General features: G+C 59.0%; 1 protein-coding gene across 1 annotated transcript; it reads right to left on the reverse strand.

Annotated features, from left to right (window-relative positions):
• Nucleotides 1–819: 819 nt before the first annotated feature.
• On the reverse strand, nt 820–18,644 carry NGFR (nerve growth factor receptor). Its single transcript, XM_042915306.1, has 6 exons — nt 18,466–18,644; nt 11,464–11,605; nt 7,668–8,027; nt 3,797–4,049; nt 2,059–2,219; nt 820–1,402 (listed from the first exon to the last, which is right to left on the reverse strand). The coding sequence occupies exons 1-6, from the start codon at nt 18,538–18,540 to the stop codon at nt 1,101–1,103; spliced, it is 1,293 nt and encodes a 430-aa protein (XP_042771240.1). The 5' UTR covers nt 18,541–18,644; the 3' UTR covers nt 820–1,100.
• Between the last annotated feature and the right edge of the window lie 3,902 nt (nt 18,645–22,546).

The following is a 22,546-nucleotide window of genomic DNA, read 5'->3' on the forward strand; positions in this document are numbered from 1 at the left end:
GTGGAGAAAAGCGGGATTTCTCATCCTCTCTGTGTCTCTGTATCTGTTTGTTGCAGGCGGGGGGTCCTTAGTCCCTGGCCCCCGGGGCCGGCTCTAGAAGACACTGCCTCCGTTGGCTTTGGTCTGTGCCCGCATGGAGGGCACCCGGCAGGCTGGGCCGCACCACGGGTGCCACACGGACGTGCCTGAGCGGGGGATCAGCGAAGGGAAGCACAAACCCCAAAGCACGCTCGATCGAATCCATCACTGATCGAGACGGATCAACGGGCCAGGCCTTGGGCACAGCATCCCATCTCCACGGGGGTTGGATGGGCCTGGAGATGGTGGAGGGCAGGCTGGATTTGGCTTTGAGACATTTCCCAGAAGGTCGCCTGCCCCCGGCTCTCAGGCTCACGTAAACCTGAGGGCCACACCCTCTAATTCAGAGAGTGGGGTGGGGGGGGCAGCCCACATTTGGCCTCTCCATTGCTGGGGCGCTTTGGACAAGCCACTCCCTCTCTGGGCCCGACTGTCCTGTATAAAAAACAAGGGGTGGGGGCGGACCAGATTTCAAAACCCCCCTTCCAGCTCTAACAAGCCTCTGACCATCTTCCTCTTGGGCCAGAGAGGGGAGTGAGGGGGCTGAGGGAGGATGTAGGCCACAATGATGGTCCCTCATTCCCCAAGTTCACAGTGTAGAGCCCATGGCTCTGGTTCCTCAGTCTCTCCCTTTGAGTCTCTGGGGCTTTGTCATCACCCCCAACACCGTCCTTGGTGTCAGCCCCCCAGGCCCGACACCTGCTGAGGTCGAGGTTGGGGGCGGCGGGGCGGGGCGGGGGGGACTGGCCCACCTATAGAAGTGCCGGGAGAAGAAAGGAGCAGAAGGTTTGAGAGGTGATGAGCAGGGGCAGGGCGGGAGAGGCGGCAGGGGCACTTCTGGCACTGGAGAGAGTGAGCAGAAGCGAGGGGGGCCCCACGGGAGCAAGGACAGGGCTGCGGTGGAGGGGTCCGGGCTCCGAGGCCCTGCCCAGAGGAGCTCAGCTCTGACGCTGGCCCGTGGGGGTTGGCTGGAGCATCGGTCGTCGGAATGTGGGGGCAGGGCGGGGGGGCTCCGGGTCGGCTCACACCGGGGACGTGGCCGTGGACTCGCTGCACAGGCTCTCGACGATGTCGGCCCGCTGGATGCGGCGCAGGGCGGCCAGGAGGGCGTCGAGCGTCGCGCTGTCCTGGGCGGCCCAGCTGGCGAGCAGGGCCCGGGCTGGGCAGGCCTCGCGGGTGAAGGAGTCTATGTGCTCAGGCTGGTAGCCCAGCTCGCCCGCCAGGTGCCGCCACGTGTCCCCCGCAGAGCCGTTGAGCAGTTTCTCCACCTCCTCCCGCTTGGCTGATGGCAGGCTGCTGTAGAGACCTCCGTCCCCCTTGAGGGCTGCCAAGAACCCGGGGTGGGGGTGGGGGTGGGGGAGTCAGGGGCTACCCTCCAGACCCCCTTTTCCCCAGTGGGCATGGGGGGCCTGGAGTAAGACCCAAGAAGGGCTGAGGCATTTCTCCTCCCGATGCAGGGAAGCCCCAGGGGCCTAGAGGCAGAGGAGTCCAAGATGAGGTCCTGGATGGAGGGGGTGGGGCAGGGCTGTGGAGGGGCCCAGGGGTGCGGACTCACATCCCCTGTCGCCCCACAGCTTCGGCACCAACCCCACCGTGTAACCCCGTCCCTGCCCCTCAACGATGAGCCGGGACAGGGCTTAGCCCCAGACTCAACTGCAGCAAGTATCTTGGAGCTGGGCTCTGGGCCACTAATTAGGGTCCGTAATTAACTACGTGTTCCCCAGAAGTCCGGAGCAGGAGGCTAATTGCAGCCACTTTGGGGAGTAATTAGCCCTAGGAGGGACAATTAGCTTGATGAGTCTGGCTGCTCCGGTCTGTCAAAGCTCCCATCTCCCACAACTCTCCACTGGAAAAAACCTCTCTTACCCGCGTCTCCCGTCCTCCGCAGACGCCCTGCTCCCTGGGAACCAGCCCCTCGGGCGGTCCTTCCTGCGGTCTAACCTTCCTCCCGGCCTCACCCCGCCCAGCCTCACTGCTCACCCTGGCCGGCGGCCGTCTGCGTGTGGGCCTGCTGGTCATGCAGGCTCTGGCTGTCCACAGAGATGCCACTGTCACTGTGGAGCTTTTCTCCCTCGGGCGGGGGCGTCTGGTTCACGGGCCGGCTGTTGGCGCCTTGCTTGTCCTGTTTGCAGCTGTTCCACCTGGAGCCAGAGGACGGGCCCAGTGTCAGCGGGTGAGGGGCCACACTGGCCGGGCGGCTAAGGGATCTGTGCTCTGATGCGTGGGGCCGGGGCCACGGTAGGTACCCAGCTACACCCCCAACCCGCCATAGTACCTAAGGTTCTCCTTTCTCTCCATGTTCGCCCCCACCCACCTCCCCGCCCCCACCGGCCTCGCACTGAAAGCGCCAACATCCAAGGCACGTTCATGGAGGGGCCCCTGGGCGGCTCAGTCGGTCGAGCGTCCGACTTCAGCTCAGGTCATGGGCTCGCAGTTCGTGGGTTCGAGCCCTGCCTCAGGCTCTGGGCTGGCAGCTCGGAGCCTGGAGCCTGCTTCGGATTCTGTGTCTCCCTCTCTCTCTGCCCCTCCCCCACTTGCGCTCTGTCTCTCTCTCTCTCTCTCTCTCTCTCAAAAATAAATAAACGTTAAAAAAAAATTAAAGAACGTTCATGGAATGGATGGCGGATAAATAGAAGACTGTTCCACTAAATTATGATCCACGCATACACTGAATGAGTGGTTACCAGCAATCAGATAATCCCTATGTCCCGCAAAAAGCTCTCCCAAGGGAGATTAAGTGAAAACGTAAGTTGTGGTGTATGTATAGTGTGATCCCGCTGATCCCTAAAAAAACAAAACAAAAAAAACCCCCAAAAACCCTCTGCGTGTTTACACATAACTATAAAAAGTTTCCCGTACGTGTGTTTACAAAGGCACACAAAACGGTTGGAAAGGATCCATTCCAAACAGATTCCAATGAGGAGAGAGGTGGGACTTGAGGAGATAAAAGAAGGCTTTTCCTTTTTTCCTTTACAAGACCTTGGCCTTGTATTGCATTTACCCAAACAAGCATGTATTCCTTGGATGATTTTTTTTTCCACGAATGGAAAATGCACTTAAACATTTCAAGCACTTTCCAGAAGTGCTGGCACATCCTGAATTTCTGGGTGTGGGTGCCACAACTTCCCAGGTGTGCCATGGGAAGGAAGAGACACAGGCACACACAGGTGACTGTGGGTAAATGGGGTTTGAGGGATGAGGCACAGGTGGCTGGTAAAGAAAACTGTGTGTGCAGCGGGGGCCTGGGGAGTCAGGGAGGGGAGCGGCATGGGAGGGGGGGGTGGGGCCGGTGGCAGAACAGGTCAGAGACCGTCCCTTTCCTGCGTCCTGCTGACCTGCCACACCCTGGCATGGGGCAGCTGCTGGTGAGGATGACCATGGTTTGGGGTTGAGTTTAAAAAGGGGATGAAGGGGCGCCTGGGTGGCTCAGTCGGTTGAGCCTGCGACTTCAGCTCAGGTCATGATCTCGCAGCTCATGAGTTCGAGCCCCACGTCGGGCTCTGTGCTGACAGCTCAGAGCCTGGAGCCTGTTTCAGATTCGTCTCCCTCTCTCTCTGTCCCAACCCATTCGCATTCTGTCTCTGTCTCTCTCAAAAATAAATAGACATTAAAAAAATTTTTTTTTAAAATAAAAAGGGGATGAATTTTCAGGTCAAGGTCACGGTTAAGCCCTACTTGAGAGCAAAGACCCGGCTTTGTCCCCCATCCCCTCTCTCACCTCTTGAAGGCAATGTAGGCCACCAGGCCCACAACCACAGCGGCCAGGATGGAACAATAGACAGGGATGAGGTTGTCGGCGGTGCCTCGGGTCACTACGGGCTGAGAGCTGCCCATCACTGTGGTTACCACATCTGCCACCGTGCTGGCTATGAGGTCTTGCTCTGGAGGTACCTCTGGCTCCTCCGTGCTGGGGGCGGTGCTGTCCGAGCCCTCCGAAGGTGTAGACCGAGTAATCCAACGGCCAGGGATCTCTGGGAGAAGGAACTACAGGAGTGAGGGCCCGCCCCCCCCCACACCCCCCACCCACACCCCTCCCCTCCACTTCTTCCCCAGCCCCGGCCGGGCTCCAGGTGCTAGGGTGCCCAGCTGCACACAGGGGTGAGAGCTGACATCGTGCGTATGAGTCATGACGGTGGAGAAGACGGACCGGGGTCCCCTTCAGCTCTGTCACTGACTTACTATGGGACTCTGCACACACCTCTCGGGACCTCAATTCCCCCATCTCTAGAAGGGGGATATTAAGAGAGATGGTCTAGGCGCCCGTCCATCTGAGCTGTCGCCGCGGTCCTAGGAATCTATTTTGCCTTCCCTGGGTACCCAAAAGCCTGGCAGGGAGGTAAACACACAAAGAAGAGAGATCAAGCGCCAGGAAGCTTCTAGCGGGAAGCCCGCTGGGGAAATGTTGGAACGTCTCCGGTCCCAGTTGGTCCCAGTGCCCCAGTCATCCCGATCCTTGGGAAGGATGAAGATACCCAGGCCTAGACGGAGAGATACCTCCCTGCAAACCACCTCCCCAGGAGCTGGCACTCAGCCTCCCTCCCGGTCTCTGATGTCCTAGTTCTCAGCTTGGGCAGGGGAGGGGGTGCCCAGCTGGTTTGCTCCCCTCCAGCCAGTCCTTAAACCGCCCAGTGGCTAGCCTCCGTTTCCTGCCCTGTGCGGCCCCCAAACCAAACCTTCTGATCTCGCCACCCAGAGGAGATGGTGTTGGGTAGCCCACCCCTTCCCTGGGCAGAAGCAGACTGTTGGTGGAGAAAAGACCTACAAAGAAGATACTGCCCGCTGCCGGGGGGGGGGGGGGGGGCGGTGCGCCTTGCCCCCCACCTGGCCTGAACATGCCAGCAGGGCACTGCCAGCCTCCCTGACAGGGGACTTGGCACCTCCGGGCACTAGTGGGTGGGATTTTCCATTCTGCCACCCAGCCAGGGCCAGGACCGGGGGCTGTGGGCTCCAGACCGCCCGGGGGGTACCTGTCTGGGCAGAGTTGCCTACCCTATCCGTCCTCGCTTCCTACGCCTGGGGCACGGAGGGAAAGCAGACGGAACATGCCAGTGGGGTGAAGGAGAGGCACTTCGCTCCCTGGCTCTGCCCCCCCCAGCCCCCAGTTTGCCCACCCAAGTCGGAGCTGAGGCTGCCCACTGGTCCCTTGGGCCTCCTTGGCTCAAGATGTGGACGGTTCAAAGGCCCCCATTTTCAGCACCTTCTGAGGGGTAAGGCCCCCAGATGTGAATCTGGAATCCATCTGGCTGGCATTAGGGAGGGGGTTGCCATCTGTTGCCCCATCGTCCCCCTCCCCTAGCTCGGTCCGAGGAGTGGGGAGGGCGGGAAGTGGAAGAGACACGGCCCTGTCCTTTGGCAGCCCCAGACAGGGTGTTGGGACTGGGGAGGGTCTTCTCTTGCCCTGCGAGGAGACTGGGCAAACTGGTGAGGCAGCCTGAGCCCTGAGGCTGAGATACAACTTGGCTAGGACCGACCCCACCCCAGAGGCTGAAGGTTTTGGCGGGGGGGTGGGGGGTTGGTGAATCAGGCCATCACAGAGATTCAAGAAATCTCAAATGGGACCGGTTGATAGTGTCATTAAGGGGACAGACCAGGCTAAGACGGGGCTGTCCAGGGCACTTTCTCCTCATCTCTCTGATCCCCTCTAGCGGGGGTGGGGGGCGGACAGCAGGATGAAATCCAGATGTGGCCATGTCCACCAGCATTCCAACCCGCTAAGCCCCTGGCAAGTCCTGACAGCCATTTCCGGAATGGGAGCTGTCAGACTTGGGGGTGGAAAGAGGGAGCAGGTTACTCCTAAATCCAAATTTCACTGGAACAAGGGGGTGAAGGGGGGGGGTGTCCTTCTGCCCCAAGGCTGAGTGAGTCACCATGTTGACACCTGAAATGTATATGCAAGAAAGTACAATGCACTGGAGGGGGGGGGGGTGACCAAACCACAATCCGATTCCATTTCCTGAAACGTTCCTTCTGTTCCAAGCTGACACTTAACCCTTCAGAAACTCAGAGAAGGGAAGAGGGGCAGGGATAAACACAGCCCTCAGGGGCACCCTCTTCCTTCAGGCTGGCTGGGAAAGTAGGGTGGTATCTGGGAGGAATGCATGAACGCCTCGGAAGGGAGAGCCATCCCTCCCACAGCCACCACCTCTCTTTGCTGTCACCGCACCCCTGACTAAGTCCCCCCACCGGCTGGTCCAGACTTGCCCCTGAATCGTGCTGCCCGCCTGCCTGCTGCCCGCTGCTCTGCCCTGCGCCTGCTCTGCCCTGTGCCTGACGCCACTTGCCTGTCTCCTGGCCGAGGGCAATTGCCACCGGAATCGTTCTGTTCTGCGCCCCACTCCTCCCCCCCCCAACACCCTCTCCCAACCCCAGTGCGTGAAGCTTCACACACATACCTGGCCTCAGCCCATGTTTAACCACCCTCCCCACCGTGTGCTCCCCGAGCCAGGGATGACAGGATGTGGCAGGCAGGCGTGCTCCCCACGAGCAGGGGATCTATCCCCCCCCAAATGACTGGGGGCTGACTGAAGGCAGGGGCTGTGCTGCCTCCCCCCAGAATGGGGGAGGGGCTTCCTGGGAACTAAATCCTGGGACCCTATCTGTCTCATCGGAATGGGGCAAAGGCTGTCTCTCCCCCGTGAGACCTGGGGCTCCCCGAAGGAGGCTGTTCAGGGGAGAGCAGCCAAAGGCAAGTAGCTAACGAGGTACCCAGCCACAGGGCAATGGGCGGAAAGGAAAGGCACTGACAACCTCTCCCCGGAGATGGATGTCACCAACCAGAAACCAAAACGGGTCTGCCCTGGCTGCCACAGCGCTTCCTCCTCCCATCCCGGGAACTGTCTCATCTCCACGGGGCGCCATGCCTGACTAAGGTGGGTGCACCCAGTTTCCAGCCACCCTGGAGACCCACAGCCCTCCAGGAGCACTCTGTCTTGTCTCTGGGCTCCTGAGCCCCAGGCCTGCTTCCTCTGCCCCCACCACCTCCTTAGTGTCCCCTGAGTCCAGTGTCCTCCTCGGCTAACGGTAACAATGACTGTTGACCCCTCCCCCGGACACCGCAAGTTAAAGAGGGCCAGCCACCTTCCCTAACCCGCAGCATCCCTGGAAGCTGCATGACCAATGAGGAAACTGAGGTCCAGAGACAAGGGTGACCTCCCTACCGTCACTCCAAGAGAGACAGCGAAGATTCCATCCCCCAAGGCTATAAACCACTCCGGACTGACACCAGGCCTCAGAGCCAAAGGGCCCCAACTCCTGAGGGTCCTCAAGCCCCTCGTCCAGGCCAGAGAGGCTGCTCAAGGACCAAACATGTCCCGCACTGGGCTCTGACCCACAGGCTACCTTTGAGTTGCTTGTCTGTTGCCCATCCAGCCCCACAGATGAATAAGCTGCGGGAACTGAGTTCAAGGGTAGTAGCTGCGGCCTGGGGGCCAGATGAGGGCTTTCTAAGCACTCAGCCCAAGGAAGGAAATAGTGGGAGGGGGTCCTTTGGGCCTGGGGGTTTCAGGGAGGGTGGCGGCGGGCTCAAGGCCACCGAGCAGGCCCGGCCCGTCTCGACCCCCAGGGGGCGCCCTTGCCCGCGGCGCGCTCACCCTCGCACTCGGCGTCGGCCCAGCGCGTGCACTCGCGCAGCTGGCGCTCGGTGTCCTCGCACACGGTGCAGGGCAGGCACGGGTCCACGTGGTTGGCCTCGTCCGAGTACGTGCCGTCGGGACACTCCTCGCACACGGTGTTCTGCCGGTCCTGGCACGAGAACACCAGGCCGGAGCCCGCCTCGCACACGCGGCACGCCTCGCAGCGGCCCGTCATCTCGTCCTGGTAGTAGCCGTAGGCGCAGCGACACACGGCGTCGTCGGCCTCCACGCACGGCGCCGACATGCTCTGCAGGCCCACGCACTCGGTGCACGGCTTGCACGGCTCCGTGGCGCTCACCACGTCCGAGAAGGTCACGCCTGAGGGCAGATGGAAGGGCCGGGTGGGGGCGGGTTGGGGGTGGGCACGGAAGTTCGGCACCTGCCCTCCGGGCATCCGGGACGTGGGGGGGCTGGAGGTGCTCCCTCCCTCCCGTATCTTCCCGCAGGGGCCCCTCCCTGAGCCCCACCCTCCTCCTCGGGGGTCCCAGGCGGTCTGGGAAGGGCCCCTCCCCACCCCCCCCAGCCCAGTGCCCCAGGGCCGGAAGCACGGACCCCCGAGGCTAGGCGGGGTAACCCGCCTGGAGCCGGTAAATTTCTTGTTAAATTCTCTTAGAGAGTTCCCGGCCCAGTACCCTTGTTGCCAGCATGATTAAGGAATAATCTGAGCGTGGTTCCCATCCAGCCCTCCCCGCGGGCCAGAGCTGGACTGCGAACCCAACCCAGGCACGGGCGGGCCTTCGCTTAGGGAGCCTCCCGCCCCCGCTGCCCTTCCATTCGTCTGCGCGCCAGGTGGGGGCCCAGGTGTGGCCTGACTAGGGTGAGACCGCAGAATGTCCACCCGTGGCGCTACCCCACGCTGCTTAAGGGCTGGGCTCTTGAGGGTGGGGATGGTCTCCCCGACAAGGCAACAATAGGAGGGATTGACGCCAGACAGCAAGAAGGACTTGCCCTTAGAGTCCTCTCGTAATGGATGTGAGCTCTGATCTAATAAGGGGAGGGACGCCAGGGGATGCCAGGGTCCTCTCCTCCGTGTGCAAGGAGCGGGGAAGGCACAGATCCTTCACCCCTGCTCGCCCAGGTGCAGAACTCTGTGCCAGTCCGAATCCAAGAGGATTCATCCTGGCTTCAAGGGCAGAAAGAATTTAGGAACCGCGAACCAGGGAAGGAGGGGGTGTTCAGAATGTGGAGGCGGAAGTAAACCAGGGTTTCCCCACTGGGGGGAAATCGAGGCCTGCAATTCTGAGCTTAACCTTGTCTAAAGGAATCCAGAGTCCAGATGGAGCACAGGGTCACGATCTTTGGCAGAAGCAAAGAAAGAAAAGCAGAGCCGAATGAAAGGGAAAGAAACTGAGGGGGGAAGACAACACAGAAGACAAGACAAGCCTGAAGGGAGACCAGTGTCAAGTCTGTTCTGGCAGAGGAACTCCTGTGTTTCTCTTCCCGGGGATCAGGCAGACCTCGACCCAAAACCTGCGTCTGTCACTTATTAGCTGTGTGACTCCGGGTGTTTTACTTAACCTCTCTGAGCTTTTTTCTTTCTCTGTCAAATGGAGAATAATGTCTCCGCTCACAGGGTTGTGGTGAGGAATACATGAAATTCTACCATAAAGCACTAGCCACACAGCAGGGACCCTACAAAGGTTGAGCCCCCTGGGGTGGGCAGTGGTAAGCCCCGTGAACTTCAGTAGCAAGGATACAGTCAGCAGAAGGGACTTGCAAACATAACACAGTCAAGCAGGACGTCCAGTTTATGCAAACAGGAGGATCCTGTCTGGTTGGCATGTGGCAGGGGGCGTGGGTTTCAATCACACTGGAGGGGGGAGGGGAAGGGGGGCCCTGCCCATGGGAAAATACAGAAAAACAAGTAGTAGAAAACTCTTGGGAGGGGGTTTTAAGGGGTGGGGAAAATGTGGCCTTTTTTGGCAGAGAATGAAGGCGGGAGCTTAATGGGTTTCCTTGTGGAAACGTTTTGAGGACAGAGGGAAAGTCCGCTGGGGTCTCCATCCCATAAAGTGAGCTTATAAAGGCGGCCTGTTAACACAGCTGGAGCGGGGGGGGGGGGGGAACAGAGGAAGCAGACGCGCGGGAGGGACTCCTCCTGCCACCACCTCCTTGCTGGGCTCTGCTCCTGTCTCCCCTTCCCTGCAGATGCCAGAGCCTCCCTCTCTCCCAGGCTCCTCTCCCCTACCTCCTGTTCTGACAGAAGGGGGTAGGGTCCCATCCTGGGAGACTTAGGGTCCAGGGAGGAGAGGCACCAGGCAGGGGTCTAGGAAACGAGAGAGGCAAACTCGGGAGGTTCCAGGTAACCAATGGTTGGCCAACCCCCACCCCCACCCCCACCCTGGGATGGAAACCCCGTTAGGCCAGGGCCAGTGGCCAGAAGGCAAGGTGGCAAAAGGCATTACAGCGTGTGTAGCCTCTCCACCTGAGGTCCAGGCATCTCTCTGCTGCAGGATAGAATTATAGGATCCACAGGCACAGAGAGAGGAAAACTGTATTTTGGGACACCAAGGAGTTGGTGTTGCCGATCGGCTGTGTGCGCGCGCGCGCGTGTGTGTGTGTGTGTGTGTGTGTGTGTGCACGTGCGTGGTGGTGGTGGAGAGGCATCCAGAGGTCAGATTAGGCGGGTGGGTTCAGGGTTCCCGGTTCCTGTACTCTTGTTTCCATCATGATTGAAGAATAATCTGAGGGCACCTCGGTGGCTCAGTTGGTTAAGCCAACTCTGGATTTCGGCTCAGGTCATGGTCTCACAGTTCGTGAGATCGAGCCCCGTTGTTGGACTCCACGCTGACAGTGCAGAGCCTGTTGGGACTCTCTCTCCCTCTCTCTGCCTTCCTCTGCTCGCTCGCTCGCTCTCTCTCTCTCAAAATAAATACACTTTTTTTAAAAAGCCTAATCTAGTATGTTTCCCAGCGGCCCTCCAGGCGGGCAGTGAGTGCCAGGTAGAAGGCAGGATGTGAATCTAGGCAGAGAGGAAAGGTTTCTGGGCAGGGAGAGAGCACTGAGCCCATGGCCTGAAGGCAGCAACTGAGGCCGGGGGCATCCCGCAGGGACAGAGACTCCTGGGTCAAAAGCACCCAGAATTCAGACCCCAGGCCTGCCATCCTTCTGCATCCCCTAGGGGGATGCATCCCCTTGGGGTTCTCCCCGCTCCCCAAGGAAATCCCAGGTAGGACAGGCCACAGCAGGCCTCTCCCCTCTGACACCAGCCCACAGCGAGGAGGACATCCTGACATTGATTCAGCCCCCATTCCCGCCCCCTCTGGAAAGCTCTGCTTCCTTGGTCAGAGCTGGAGAACAGTTGGCCTGGGGGGGAAGGGTAGCCACACCTTCCCAGGATCCCCCAAGGTCAGTTTCCAGGGCAGCCAGGATGTGATCCTCCCCCACTCCCCCCAAACCCGGTGAGGGTAAGTGGCAGCCATTGATTTTGCAGTGCGGATGATATTTTTAGCTGGTCTTAGCATCAGCTACTCCTCCCACCTGGCCACATTCTTCTACCAGGCCTCTCTGCCTGGGGGCTGGGAAGGGGCACCCCCTGGGGATCCCTGATCAGGTCCTCCACATACTTCCCCGCATCCCTTCTCCGCTTCCCCCCTGGCTTCCTCTATGGGGTCAGACCCATGCCGGTGTCCATACGAGGGTGGGCCGGAGACCCTGCCTGGAGGCAGAAACACGCATAAGGCTTCTAGCGGGCATGTTCCTCCCGGCCGATGTGCCCTTCCGCCCCTCCCCCCACCCGCCACCCTGTACTCACTGTCCAGGCAGGGCTCACACACGGTCTGGTTGGCTCCGCAAGGCTGGGCTACGCCCTCTCCCAGGTTGCAGGCTTTACAGCACTCGCCGCTGTGGGTGAACAGGCCCGTGGGACATGCCTCCTTGGCACCTCCAAGGGACACCTGGGTGGGGGGGAGATCAGAAGGTCAGACTGGCAAGAGAAGGGAGAGAAGGGGTCTTCCGGGGGATCCAACACCCCCCTCCTAGAGCCTTCTATTGGAACCACCTGGGCTGGGGATGAGCTCACCACGGAGGCATCAGGCACATCAAAGCTGGCGGGGAAGCAAGGCGGTGGGGGGACAGTGCGCCCCTGCCGGCTGCTGAGGGTGTGAGGTCAGAGCCCCGGAGGCTGACTTTGTGCAGAGTTCATCTTGGGGTTACGGCAGCTTCTGGAATCCCAAGGATGCGCCACCTGGGGAAGGCGGCCTGAGACCCAGCAGCGGGCCTTTGGGCAGGTACAGGTTGCAGCTGGCACAGGGCTCCCAGCCAACGGGGCAACCGGAAGCTAAAATCTAGCCCACATGCCACTTGCTAAAGCTGTGCACCTGCACCCCATCTACCCAGAGGGGAGCCCTTTTCTAACAAAGGCTAGCAGGGCCCTGCTCCAGGGCCTTAATTCTACCTTTCCACATCCTGAATATTAGATGGGAGGTGTCTGTACCCAAGAACAGAAGGCAGAGGGGGTAGGGTCTTGGGTTCGAATCCTGACTCTGCACTGGAGTTCTGACTATCTCTGCCTTCCCTCTCTGAGTCTACCTCTCCTCGTGGATGGCAACAGAGACCACTCAGGGCCAGAGCAGAGAACGGGCCAATTAGCAAGAGTCTGGAGCCAAGAAGGGAGAAAGGGACGCCTGTTATCAATGATGAAAACGGGGCTGCTCTCACCATCCGGCCACCCTACTCCACCAGGGTTTGATTTCCAGCCACCAGCCCTCCCCTCTCCCTGCCCCCCATGCAGCCAGTGGGAACGGCGCGCTGGAACCGGGGGAAAGGGGAGTCAGATTCCTGCCACGGAGGCATCTTTGCTCTTTGCTCATGGATGGAACGATTTAGCACCAGATTCCCTGGGGTGGGGGGAGGGGGGGAGTGCTGGCCGCTTGCTTTATGTTTCTATTCCTTACCAAAAAAAAAAAATCTTCATGTCTAATAAAACTCCAAAGCCTGTTTCCCTGGCTTCAGACCACGCAGCCCTCCTTTGATGCCAAGAGGAAGTATGGGCTCTGGGGTCATGGGACCAGAGGGGAGTGTTAAAGGTCATTTTGGATATCCCTCTGCTTCCACACTGGCCAGATCAGAGCCAAGAATACTCCCTTTCCCTCCAGTCCTTTAAAATATTCTGAGGTTTAGGGGTGCCTGGGTGGCTCGGGCGGCTGAGCGGCCAACTCTTGATTTCCGCTCAGGTCATGATCTCCCGGTTCGTGAGTTCGAGTCCTTCATCGGGCTCGGTGCTGACAGTGCCTGAATTCTGTCTCCCCTTCTCTCGGCCCCACCCCACTCGCTCTCTCTCAAACATAAATAAATAAAATACTCTGAGGTCTCCCTAGGGTTTGGTGGATGGAGGGGGATGGACAGGTGGGATCAGTCTAGGAGGGGGCTCGTGGTCCTCAAGTGACCAGCAGGGAGGGTGCAGGCAGCACAGGAGGGGGGCCTTGGGTATTTCCACCATCCCCTCCCAGGTGGTAGGAACACCGACCTGGGAACATCTGCAGACCGGAAGCCATGAGGGGTGGGAGTGGGTGGTGTCCCAGATGTAGGCTTTCCCCCAGGAGGAGAGCGAGATTCCAGAAAGGTCTGTTTGGATTTCTTTTCATCCTCTAGGGCTCCGCTTAAATGTCACTTCTTCAAGGAAGTGGTCCTGTGGCCCCCACCTCTCTCAGATCAGGTGGAGGTGCCCTGTTACAGTTCTCCCTGGTCACTGCTCTTGTCCGCAGAGTCCCCTACTGGACCGTCAGCTACCCAGGGGCAGCGCTGTGGTTGCCCCTGCACCTGGTACATAGTAGGGACTCAAAACATGTATGTTTATGGAATTTAAGAACATGAAAGTACAATATGAACTAGACGATTTGCCGCTCTAATGCTTTTCGTTGTAAAGCATCATGGTTGCGCCCTTCTGACTCCAGAACATACCTGCCCAGTTTCCCCAGGACTCAGGGACTCAGTGCTGAACCCCAGTGATTATTCTGGGCTGCCGTGCAGTGAAGCCCTTGTGTCTTTACCCCAAACTATCACACTCTTGTGTCTGAGTTCTTCTGTCAGCCCTTTTTTTTTTTTTAAAGTGTTTCTGCCTCCCTCCTTCCTGTCAAGATATCAGTTGTCAATTTCGCTGCTACCAGAGTGTGACCTGAGCAGCCCCTCCCCCACCACCCTAACTTATGAGACCTAATTGAATCTGTAGAAAGCATGTAACTAGCCTGGGTAGGGAGGGATAAAACCCGGAGTGTAGGTAGGATCTGAACCAGGAGGGGGCCATTCTCCGGGGAAAAGGGGCAAGCTACACTGCCTTCCTCCTCAGGGGTCTCCATTGCTCTGAATCCTGGCTCATCACTTAGAGCTGGGTGACCTGGGCCAGGCTGAAGTGTCTCTGGGCCTCAGTTTCTTCATCTTTAGGTGATGGTGACAATACCTGTCTCAGAACATTGCTGTAGGCATTAAGCGAAGAAGGTGTTTATACACTTCAAGATCCCTCTTCCCCACCCCCACCCCCCCACCCCCCCCCCAAGGTCTTTCCTGCTGCTTTTGTGGCTTTTGGCTGGGTTCCAGTTGGTTGAGGTCAGCAGAGAGCTGGGCCCGCTGAGGGGGTCTGTCGATGGCAGTTGTGCATCCCGTACAAGCCCCCTCTTCCTCGAGGCCTGCCCTCCCTGCGATCCTCTCTCTTCTCCCAAGTCTTGCATTTGGACACCAGGCCACATAATTAGTACCCAGGCGTTTCCTGTGCTTGTGTTATGTGTCCTATTTCAAAACACCCCAGATCTGCTACTTAACAGTATGCTACTCTGGGAACAAGTCGCAGTCTCTCTGAGCCCTCCATTTTCCCACCTAAGAGTCTGGCTTCGTAATATTTACGGCTCAGGGTCGCCATGAAAATTACAGGAAATAATTTATGCGAGTCCGTCCGGTGTGTAGAAGGAGTTCAATAGATGTTGGTCGTCAGAGAAGTGTCTTGTCTGAGGCTGAGCTGCTGAGCCCAAGTGGGAGGGGAGAGTTGTAGTCAGCCCCAGAGAGAGGAAACTACCTAAGAGGAGGGGGCGGGATAGGCATGAAGATAGACTTACCCACCAGGAAGAGTCTGAAGAGGGCACAGGGACCAAAGGAGGATGGGAATTGTTCTCCTTACAGATAACTGATTAATTAACAACTATTCGCTAGTCAACAACCATTTACTGAGCACTGAACTAAGTTTCCAATGCGACATGGTCACTGACCCCTGGGGGAAGTCACAGTCCCTTGAGGGAGAGAAAATACCACTCCAAACAGTGACATCAGAAGCCAAGATGCTGAAGGGGAAAGACTTGAGGGACTGCCTTCATCTCCTCTCTGACAGATGGGGAAACTGAGGCTCACAGAGGCCGTTCTGCCAAGTGGCTTGACCCATGGCCTGTGTCACACCTTTGCTCGGTCCAAAGTGGGGCAATATCGGGAAGCAAGGAGGGATGACCAGGATTCAGGCTTCTTGCTCCAAAATGATCAATTTACCAAGATGATAGCCACATTGGCCTGAAATGTACATCTATTACACTTATTCACTTCCAACTTAATGGAGTGATTTCATCCCATTTTTTGAGAATGTTTTGCAATCTTGTCGCCATCTCAAGGCTTTCAAAAAACTAAGGTGGACCCATCCTCTGATGAACGGACTTTTTAAAACGTTTTTTTTTTTTAATTGGACAAACTAGAAAACACACTAAATAGGTGAAAGAATTTGAAACTATATGACTGCTTCAGTGGGATGAGCCCTAACCATTCACAACAGTCTCGGCAAAGGGGTCCTTAGGTGAATGGAGCCATTAACCACCGCCAGGGGGCTGAAGAGTTTTCAAATACGTGGAGGGTCTTTTGAGGTCGATGCAAACCCAGGAGAGACACTGCCACATGCGTGCCACTCCTTTAGAGAGAGATTGAATTTAGGGTAGGAGACAAGAGCTAATTACTGAGGATGATGCTGCATGGAGGCAATGGGAGGGGGCGGGGCGGGGGGAGACCATGGGTGGGGGGCAGGGGCTCAGTTCCAAATTTGTGGTGCCAAGGACATAGGACATAGATCTAATATTGAGGGCTAGTGATGGTCAAGGACCTCGTGTCCCTCCGTGATCTAGAAGGCTGGCGGGGGCGGGGGGGGGGGCGGGGAGTGGGGTGGTGATGGCACTCGGAGGACAGAATAAACTCGAAGCCAAGCATCCCGGGTTCCAACAGGGGCTCCACCCCTTCCGAACTGGGGGAGCCTGGTTTCACGCCTGAAAGTATGGGAGGTTCAACTCCCTCAACTGTATGAGGGGAATAACTAGATTTACTCTGCGGGGATCTTATAAGGATTAAATGACACAGTAGAAATTAACCAGGGCAGTGCGTGGCACATAGTAGGCACTCGCCCGATTTTATTATTCCCACCTCCCCCCCCCCCCAGGGCAGAATCTAGGCGTGTGAATGGACCCTGGCGGGTACAGGGGAGCGGGGACCCCTTCCATCCCCGAGCCGCCTCCCCCGCCCTGTCCTCTCATTTGCTGCGCTCGTTGCATCCCTATTAGGCGCATTAGCCAGCCCGGCGGCTCCGGTTACAGACGTCTGAATGACAAAGTGCCTCCATTACCGGCGCGGCCGGCCAGCCGAGCCGCCGGGACGCGCTCTGGTTTCAGCACTCTCTCGCCGCGGCCCAGGAAGAACCTCGGACCGCCGCGGCGCGCAGAGCGAGCGCGTAGACAGCAGTCCCGCGGCGAGGCGGAGGCCAGAGCCGCAGGCGCTTGGGGGCCGCGTTCTGCGCGGGGTCCACCTTCCCGAGCTCCCAGGCGCTCCGCGCCCAGCTCCCCTCCTTCCTCGCCCCTTCTCTACTGGGGTGGTGGGGGGAGGACTCTCTCCAGCCTTGGTCTGGAGCCCACGCCCTCGCCCCTCTGAGCTCTGCACTCCTGGCCACCCCAGTCCCACCCCCCAAGTCAAGATGCCTCTCTGAGCCGCCGCGTTAGTCAGCAACCATGCCCACGGTCACTCCCAGATCTCCGGCGAAGCCACAGGTGCTGACAGCTCCAAGGGGCTGAGCTTCGGGGATGGGGCCAGTGCCCGGAGAGGGTCTCTGCCCACCCTGGCCCCCACATTCCACCGCCCGCCCACTCTGGGGATGGCCTCAAGCCCGCCCCCGCGGAGAAACGAGCTGGGACGCCGCGCTGCCTCCTTCCGAGGTATGGGGAGTACCGAGCTGGGAATCAGGTGAGGGACGGCCTAGCAAGCACTGGGGAGTTAACTTGCTTGCGAGATCTTGGCCAAGTCGTTTACACTCCCAGAGCCTCTCAGTCTCCCTTCCTGTAAGATGGGGGTTGGGGATGCAATGCTCAGATGAGAGATGAAAATGGCAGGGAGAGTGATGACACCTCTTCGGTGCCGTTCAGGGGCCCGCACAGGTCACATCTCCTGAGTATCTTGGGACTACCGGACGGACTTAGATGCTCAAGAGGACCCGCAGTCCTAGGCGGAGGCAGGATCCGAGGCACCTGAGCGCCTCCGTCTGGTTCGGTGCCCGGCGTCTTCCACCGAAAGCTGGGCGGGGCACGGGCGGTATCCAGACCCGCTTGGGCGCTGGAGCCCAGCGAACCGCGGGCGCGGCGCTCGGGTTGCTTAACTTGACGGGGTCGGAATGCGGGCGCGGCGCGCAGCCCTAGGCGCGCCCGAAGCTGCGGGTGGCACAGCCGTCGCATCTCAGCGCCCCCTGCCGGCCACCTCGGCCAGCGCGACCCGGGGCTGCGCGCCGCCGGGACCTTCCCCGCTTTGCGAGTCCCAGCGCTCTGCGCCCTGAGACTTGGCTGTGGCCAGACCGGGTCGCGCGGTGTCTGCTCCATCCCTGTCGGTCCTAGGCGCTGCTTCAAACCGCGAACATCAGCGCGTCGGAGGAGCCCGCGGGTCGCGGGGGAAGCAGGGAACGGGTTCGCCCCGGCGAAGTGGGCGCTCCCTTCCCAGCCTCGGATCCCCAGGCTCATTTCCCAGACTGGGCGAGGCCGCGAGAAAGAGCACGCGACAGGCGCGGGAAACGTCCGTCCCTCCGCTCTGTCTGTCCCACTGTCCCTCGGCGAGAAGGCGGGGCCCTGACCACTTCAGGGTCCGCTCTCCCTTCTCCGTCCTCTTTCAATTTGCTTGCATCTATCTCCCTCGCCGTCGTCCTTTTTCTGCCCTCCCTAACCCACTTCTCTCTCTGCAACCGACCCCCCGTTCCCCGAAGCTCTCCCTCCCACGCCCCTCCCCCCCATTGTCTGCCTGGCCCTCATTGTCCGATGCCCGGTCCCCTCTGCCTCCAGTCCCTCCAACCTCCTCCCCCATTGTTCTATCTCCTCGTCTCCGGTTCCCCGCCCCAGCCCCGCTTGTCCCTCATATCTCCAATCCCCGTCCCATTCCTCTTCCTTCCGTCCCACGACCCTCCAGAGATCAAGATGCTCAGGGGGAAAGTCGCCTCGAGATCCCGGCATCCAAGCGTCCTCTTCAGAAGAACCCAGGCATCCGAGAGAGCCCCTCTCGGCTCTGCCGTACACACCCTCCGCGGTACCCGAGGACCCGCATCCCCGCGCCCCTGTCTCGCGCATCTCTATCCTCGGTCTCAGGGTCGCCTCTGCGCTCTGAGAACCCTAGACGCTCCTCCGTGGATCCTGGCATCGGAACTCCCCGCCCGCCATCCACCCCCAGCATCTGGGACCCCCTCGCTCTGTTCTGTTTTCCCTTGGCGGAACCTGAGCCCATTGGGGTTCCCGTCCGGGGAGAGGGCGCGGGCTCCCCTCCGGCTAGCACTCACCCCCAGGAGCAGCGGCAACAGCAGCAGCAGCGGGCGCGGCCCGTCCATGGCGCAGCCCGCGGCACCTGCCCCCATCGCCCGCCTCCCGCGGCAGCGCTCGGCTTCCAGTTGAGTCCGCTCCGCGGACGGATAGGGCTGCGCGGCGCTGCGCTCCAGCGCCCGCCCCCCAGAGCTGGCCGCGGCTCCGCTCGCTCTGGCTGCGGGCGGGAGGGGCCGGGAGAAGCCAGTGCGGCGGCCCCGCCTCCTCCCCGCCCAGCCCGCCCACCCCCGGAACCGCGCCCGCCCGCCCCGCCGCCTCCGGGAGGGGAGAGGAGGGGAAGGGAGGGCTTGCGGGGAGCTGCGCGCCCGCGCGCCCCGCGGCCGCTTTTCCGCGCCCGGGCCCTCGGAACCTCTCCCGACTCCGCCCCGGTACCCAGTGCCGGGTCCGCGCTACGGCGTGTCGCTCCCGGATGCTGTGGGCTCTGGGACCAGGGCGTCCCCACCTAGGCTCCCATTCCCTCTGGGCTGCAGACCCCGCCGGGTTCACTCTCTAACCCGTCTTCCTCTGCCTCCAGCTTCGGCTTCTTTCCCCGGGGCTCTGCTCCCTTCCCAGCCGTTCTCAGCAGGAAGGCCCGCCCGGCCCTTCACCTCCTGGTCCACACCCGATCCCTACCTCTGCCCCTTCCCGGGCAAAGGCGTAGGGGAAGGGGAGGGGAAGGGTAGCAAGGTGGTCTGAGCCCAACAGCGTGCAGCAGGGGCATTCAAGGTGGAGTCCATCCTGATGTTTCTGAATTCGCAAAAGATGGGTTTGGGGGGGGGGGCGGGTATCAGGTGTGCACACAAGATCACAGGAATACACACACCCTCAAGCTCACGTATACATGTGCTTACGCACGTGTCCACACCACCCTCCTGCACTCGTGTAAACCTGTGCATTCTACACATGCATGTGCACCTACACACTTGTGCGCGGTGCACACTCATTGCACTTGTGGTCATAACGTGCAAACACACATACTCACCTGCACACTCACACTTCCATGCAAGTCACCACACAAGCCCTCGCAGGTGCAGTCTTCCAGCAAGGTGCTCACACATTCATGAACACACATGCACACCCATACGCAAGCACACGTGTATCCTCACTAGACTGCGAGTGTTTCCATTAGCTTATGAGCTGCCTGCCGGCGGGGACTTCGATTTCTTATCTGAATGCCTGGTTCAGGAAAGGTCTGTAGAAGGGTTACGAGGAAAGGGGGTTGGATACGCTCACACCTACATACCACGGACTACGTAAGCAACCCCAGGACCACACTCACCGTGCCCTACAAACCATAGCGGGTCCCAATCGCAGGCCCCCCCCACCAGCAACCCAGGGAGGGTGCCACCAGTCTTTTGAGGGGAAGCACCCCACCTCAATGCCTACTCCTTGCTTGTCCCCACACATTCCTGATTCCCAGACAAGGAGGCCACCGAACAGAGAGCCTGTAAGGAGCAAATCTACAAAGCCCATCCCCACACCCTGATCTTGGCCATGTGTCGACCTCAGTTTTGACTCAGGAAAAAAAAAAAAAAAATAGTACTGCCCTCCCACATGACAGGAAGAGGGGGGAAGATCAAGTACACTTGAGAAGAGAGTATCTCAGCAGTTGGTAGGTGACTCCCTAGATCAGCTGAAGCTAATTTCTTCATTGGGGGGCTGAGGGGGGGCATCTGCCCTGGGAGCATCTTTCCCGTGTATCCAACAAAGTCCAGGGGACAGCCTCAGAAAGAACAGGTGGGCATCCCTGGGTCCTTGAGCACAAGTGTGGATAAGCCACCACCTCCACGGCTGGGCAGGAGAGGCCAGGCAGTTAGCCCATCTCCAGAGATCCCTGAGGAATCCCTCCTCCCCAGCAGGGACCACCTCCAAACTGTCTCCTCCTCTGGCAGCTTTTCACAGCCCTGCCTCTCCTTTCCGAGTTCATGGAAGGCAGGAAGGGGCCTCGATGCAGGAAGGGGCATCTGAGCTGCTTACTACCAAGGGTATCGACAATGTGGCATTAATTTAAATACTCCTGTTATTAATTTATGATCCCGGTTACTATTATTGCTAAGGTTATCCGTCTCAACACGATTTAATATGACCCACACTACCATGGCTGGGCCCTGGCTTATTAATAATTTCCATGGTCTTGATCATTTAAGCCTTACTTCAACAATTACACACAGCAATTGTTACTATTATTAGCGGCGTTTCTATGATTAAGCCTGAGCGCAAGACCACAATGTAGTGCTGAGAACCCGCGGGGGGAGGGGCCGCAAAGTATGTAGATGGAAGACCACTGAACTGAGAGTCAGGTAGGCCTGGCTGTACGCGTCTACGCACCCTACCCCATCCCCACCACGCACTCCCGGGTGTCTTAGGTGGGTTATGTCATCTCTCTCAGCCTCAGTTTCCTCACCTATCAAGTGGGATTTTTTTTTTCTTTTTTTTTTTTGTAAGTAGGCTTCATGCCCAGTGCAGAACCCAATGCGGGGCTTGAACTCATGACCCTGAGATCAAGAACTGAGCGGAGCTCAAGAGTGGGATGCTTAACCGACTGAGCCACCCAGGCACCCCTCAAGTGGGAATTTTTTTAAAAGCTCCGTGGGGGGCGCCTGGGTGGTTCAGTCTGTTGAGCGTGGGACTTCGGCTCAGGTCATGATCTCGGGGTAGGTGAGTTCGAGCCCCGCCTTGGGCTCTGTGTTGACAGCTCAGAGCCTGGAGCCCGCTTCGGATTCTGTGTCTCCCTCTCTCTCTGCCCCTTCCCTACTCGCTCTCTCTCTCTCTCAAAAATAAATAAACATTTAAAAAAATTTTTTTAATAAAAATAAAAAAATAAAAAGCTCCGTGGGTGAGGGGGCTGGGGTGGCTCAGTCAGTTAAGCATCTGACTCTTGATTTCGCCTCAGGTCATGATCTTGTGTGTGGCTCATGAGATCGAGCCCTGCATGGGGCTCTGAGCTGAAGGCCCAGAGCCTGCTTGGGATGCTCTCTCTCCATCTCTCTCTGCTCCTGCTCTGCTCAGGTTCTCTCTCTCTCTCTCTCTCTCAAAATGAATAAACACTTAAAAAAGTCTGAAATGGGCTTGGTGAAGAATAAATGAGGTAATACAGTGTCCACCACAAGGAAAGACTTGATCTCATTTTACTCACTCAGCACATATTTATTGAGCACCTACTACGTGCCACACGCTTGTTGGAGGCCCTGGGGACACAGCGGTGAATAGCAGCTGCCCTCGTGGAGGCTTCCAGGTTCTAGGTATTTGATGTGAAGTACTATTCTATGAGGTGGCACCTTGACTCGACCATCCTGTAGATAGCGTGGCTATGATCGGGACGTTCCTTCGCTGGGACCATTACCGTCACCGTGACTGTCACCATCACGGCCTCCTGTGCCAAAACCATCCCCGTACTATGACCACCATCCCTGTGACACCAGCACCACTACCAGAACCAGCACGGCCATCGCGGCCACCGCGGCCACACCCACAATCACCCCCATCACTACCATGACAGTGGGACAATCGCCACCACCGTCACCATCATCGCCATGACTGCTGGGCCAACCGCCTTCCTGCTTCTGCGCCCCCACCCCCACCACACACTCTCCGAGGCTTCCCGGACCTGATAGTGACCCTGAGGTGAGAAGGTGAGGATGTCAATGGGAGTAGCATCGGGGGTCAAGCGACATCTTCAGAAGTCAACATGTGTGCCCCCCCCGCATGCACCTGGCCACCCCTCCATCACCCGCCCTCCCCCACCGGGAGGCAAGCTCCTAATACACACCCCCTGTCCTCCCGTCCCGCGGGGACCCCTCACCTCAGGCCCCCTGAAAGACACCACTCACAGCTCCCTGTGCCCGTCCCCTGCAGTCCCTGGGGAACCAGCCTGAAGCCCCAGCCAGACCATGAGAACTCGCATCTGTGGAGACGTCCTATGGGCAGGGAGATCCACACATTACCTCCTCGAATCCTCACTGGGTCCCCCTGAAGGAGGTGCTGGGATTGACATTCTACAGATAAGAGATTGAGGCTCGAAGAGGGTAAGCCACTGGCCCAAGGAACCACCCCTGCCCCCAC

Source organism: Panthera leo, chromosome E1 (assembly GCF_018350215.1).
Source record: "Panthera leo isolate Ple1 chromosome E1, P.leo_Ple1_pat1.1, whole genome shotgun sequence".
Taxonomy (NCBI): Eukaryota; Metazoa; Chordata; class Mammalia; order Carnivora; family Felidae; genus Panthera; species Panthera leo.

Coding starts and splice junctions, on each gene's coding strand:
- NGFR (XM_042915306.1), bottom strand. CDS start 18,540: ATGGGGGCAGGTGCCGCGGGCTGCGCCATGGACGGGCCGCGCCCGCTG. Junction 8,028..11,463: donor GTGTGAGCCCTGCCTGGACA/GTGAGTACAGGG, acceptor ATCTGCCCTCAG/GCGTGACCTTCTCGGACGTG. Junction 2,220..3,796: donor GCCTACATTGCCTTCAAGAG/GTGAGAGAGGGG, acceptor CTCTGGCTCCAG/GTGGAACAGCTGCAAACAGG.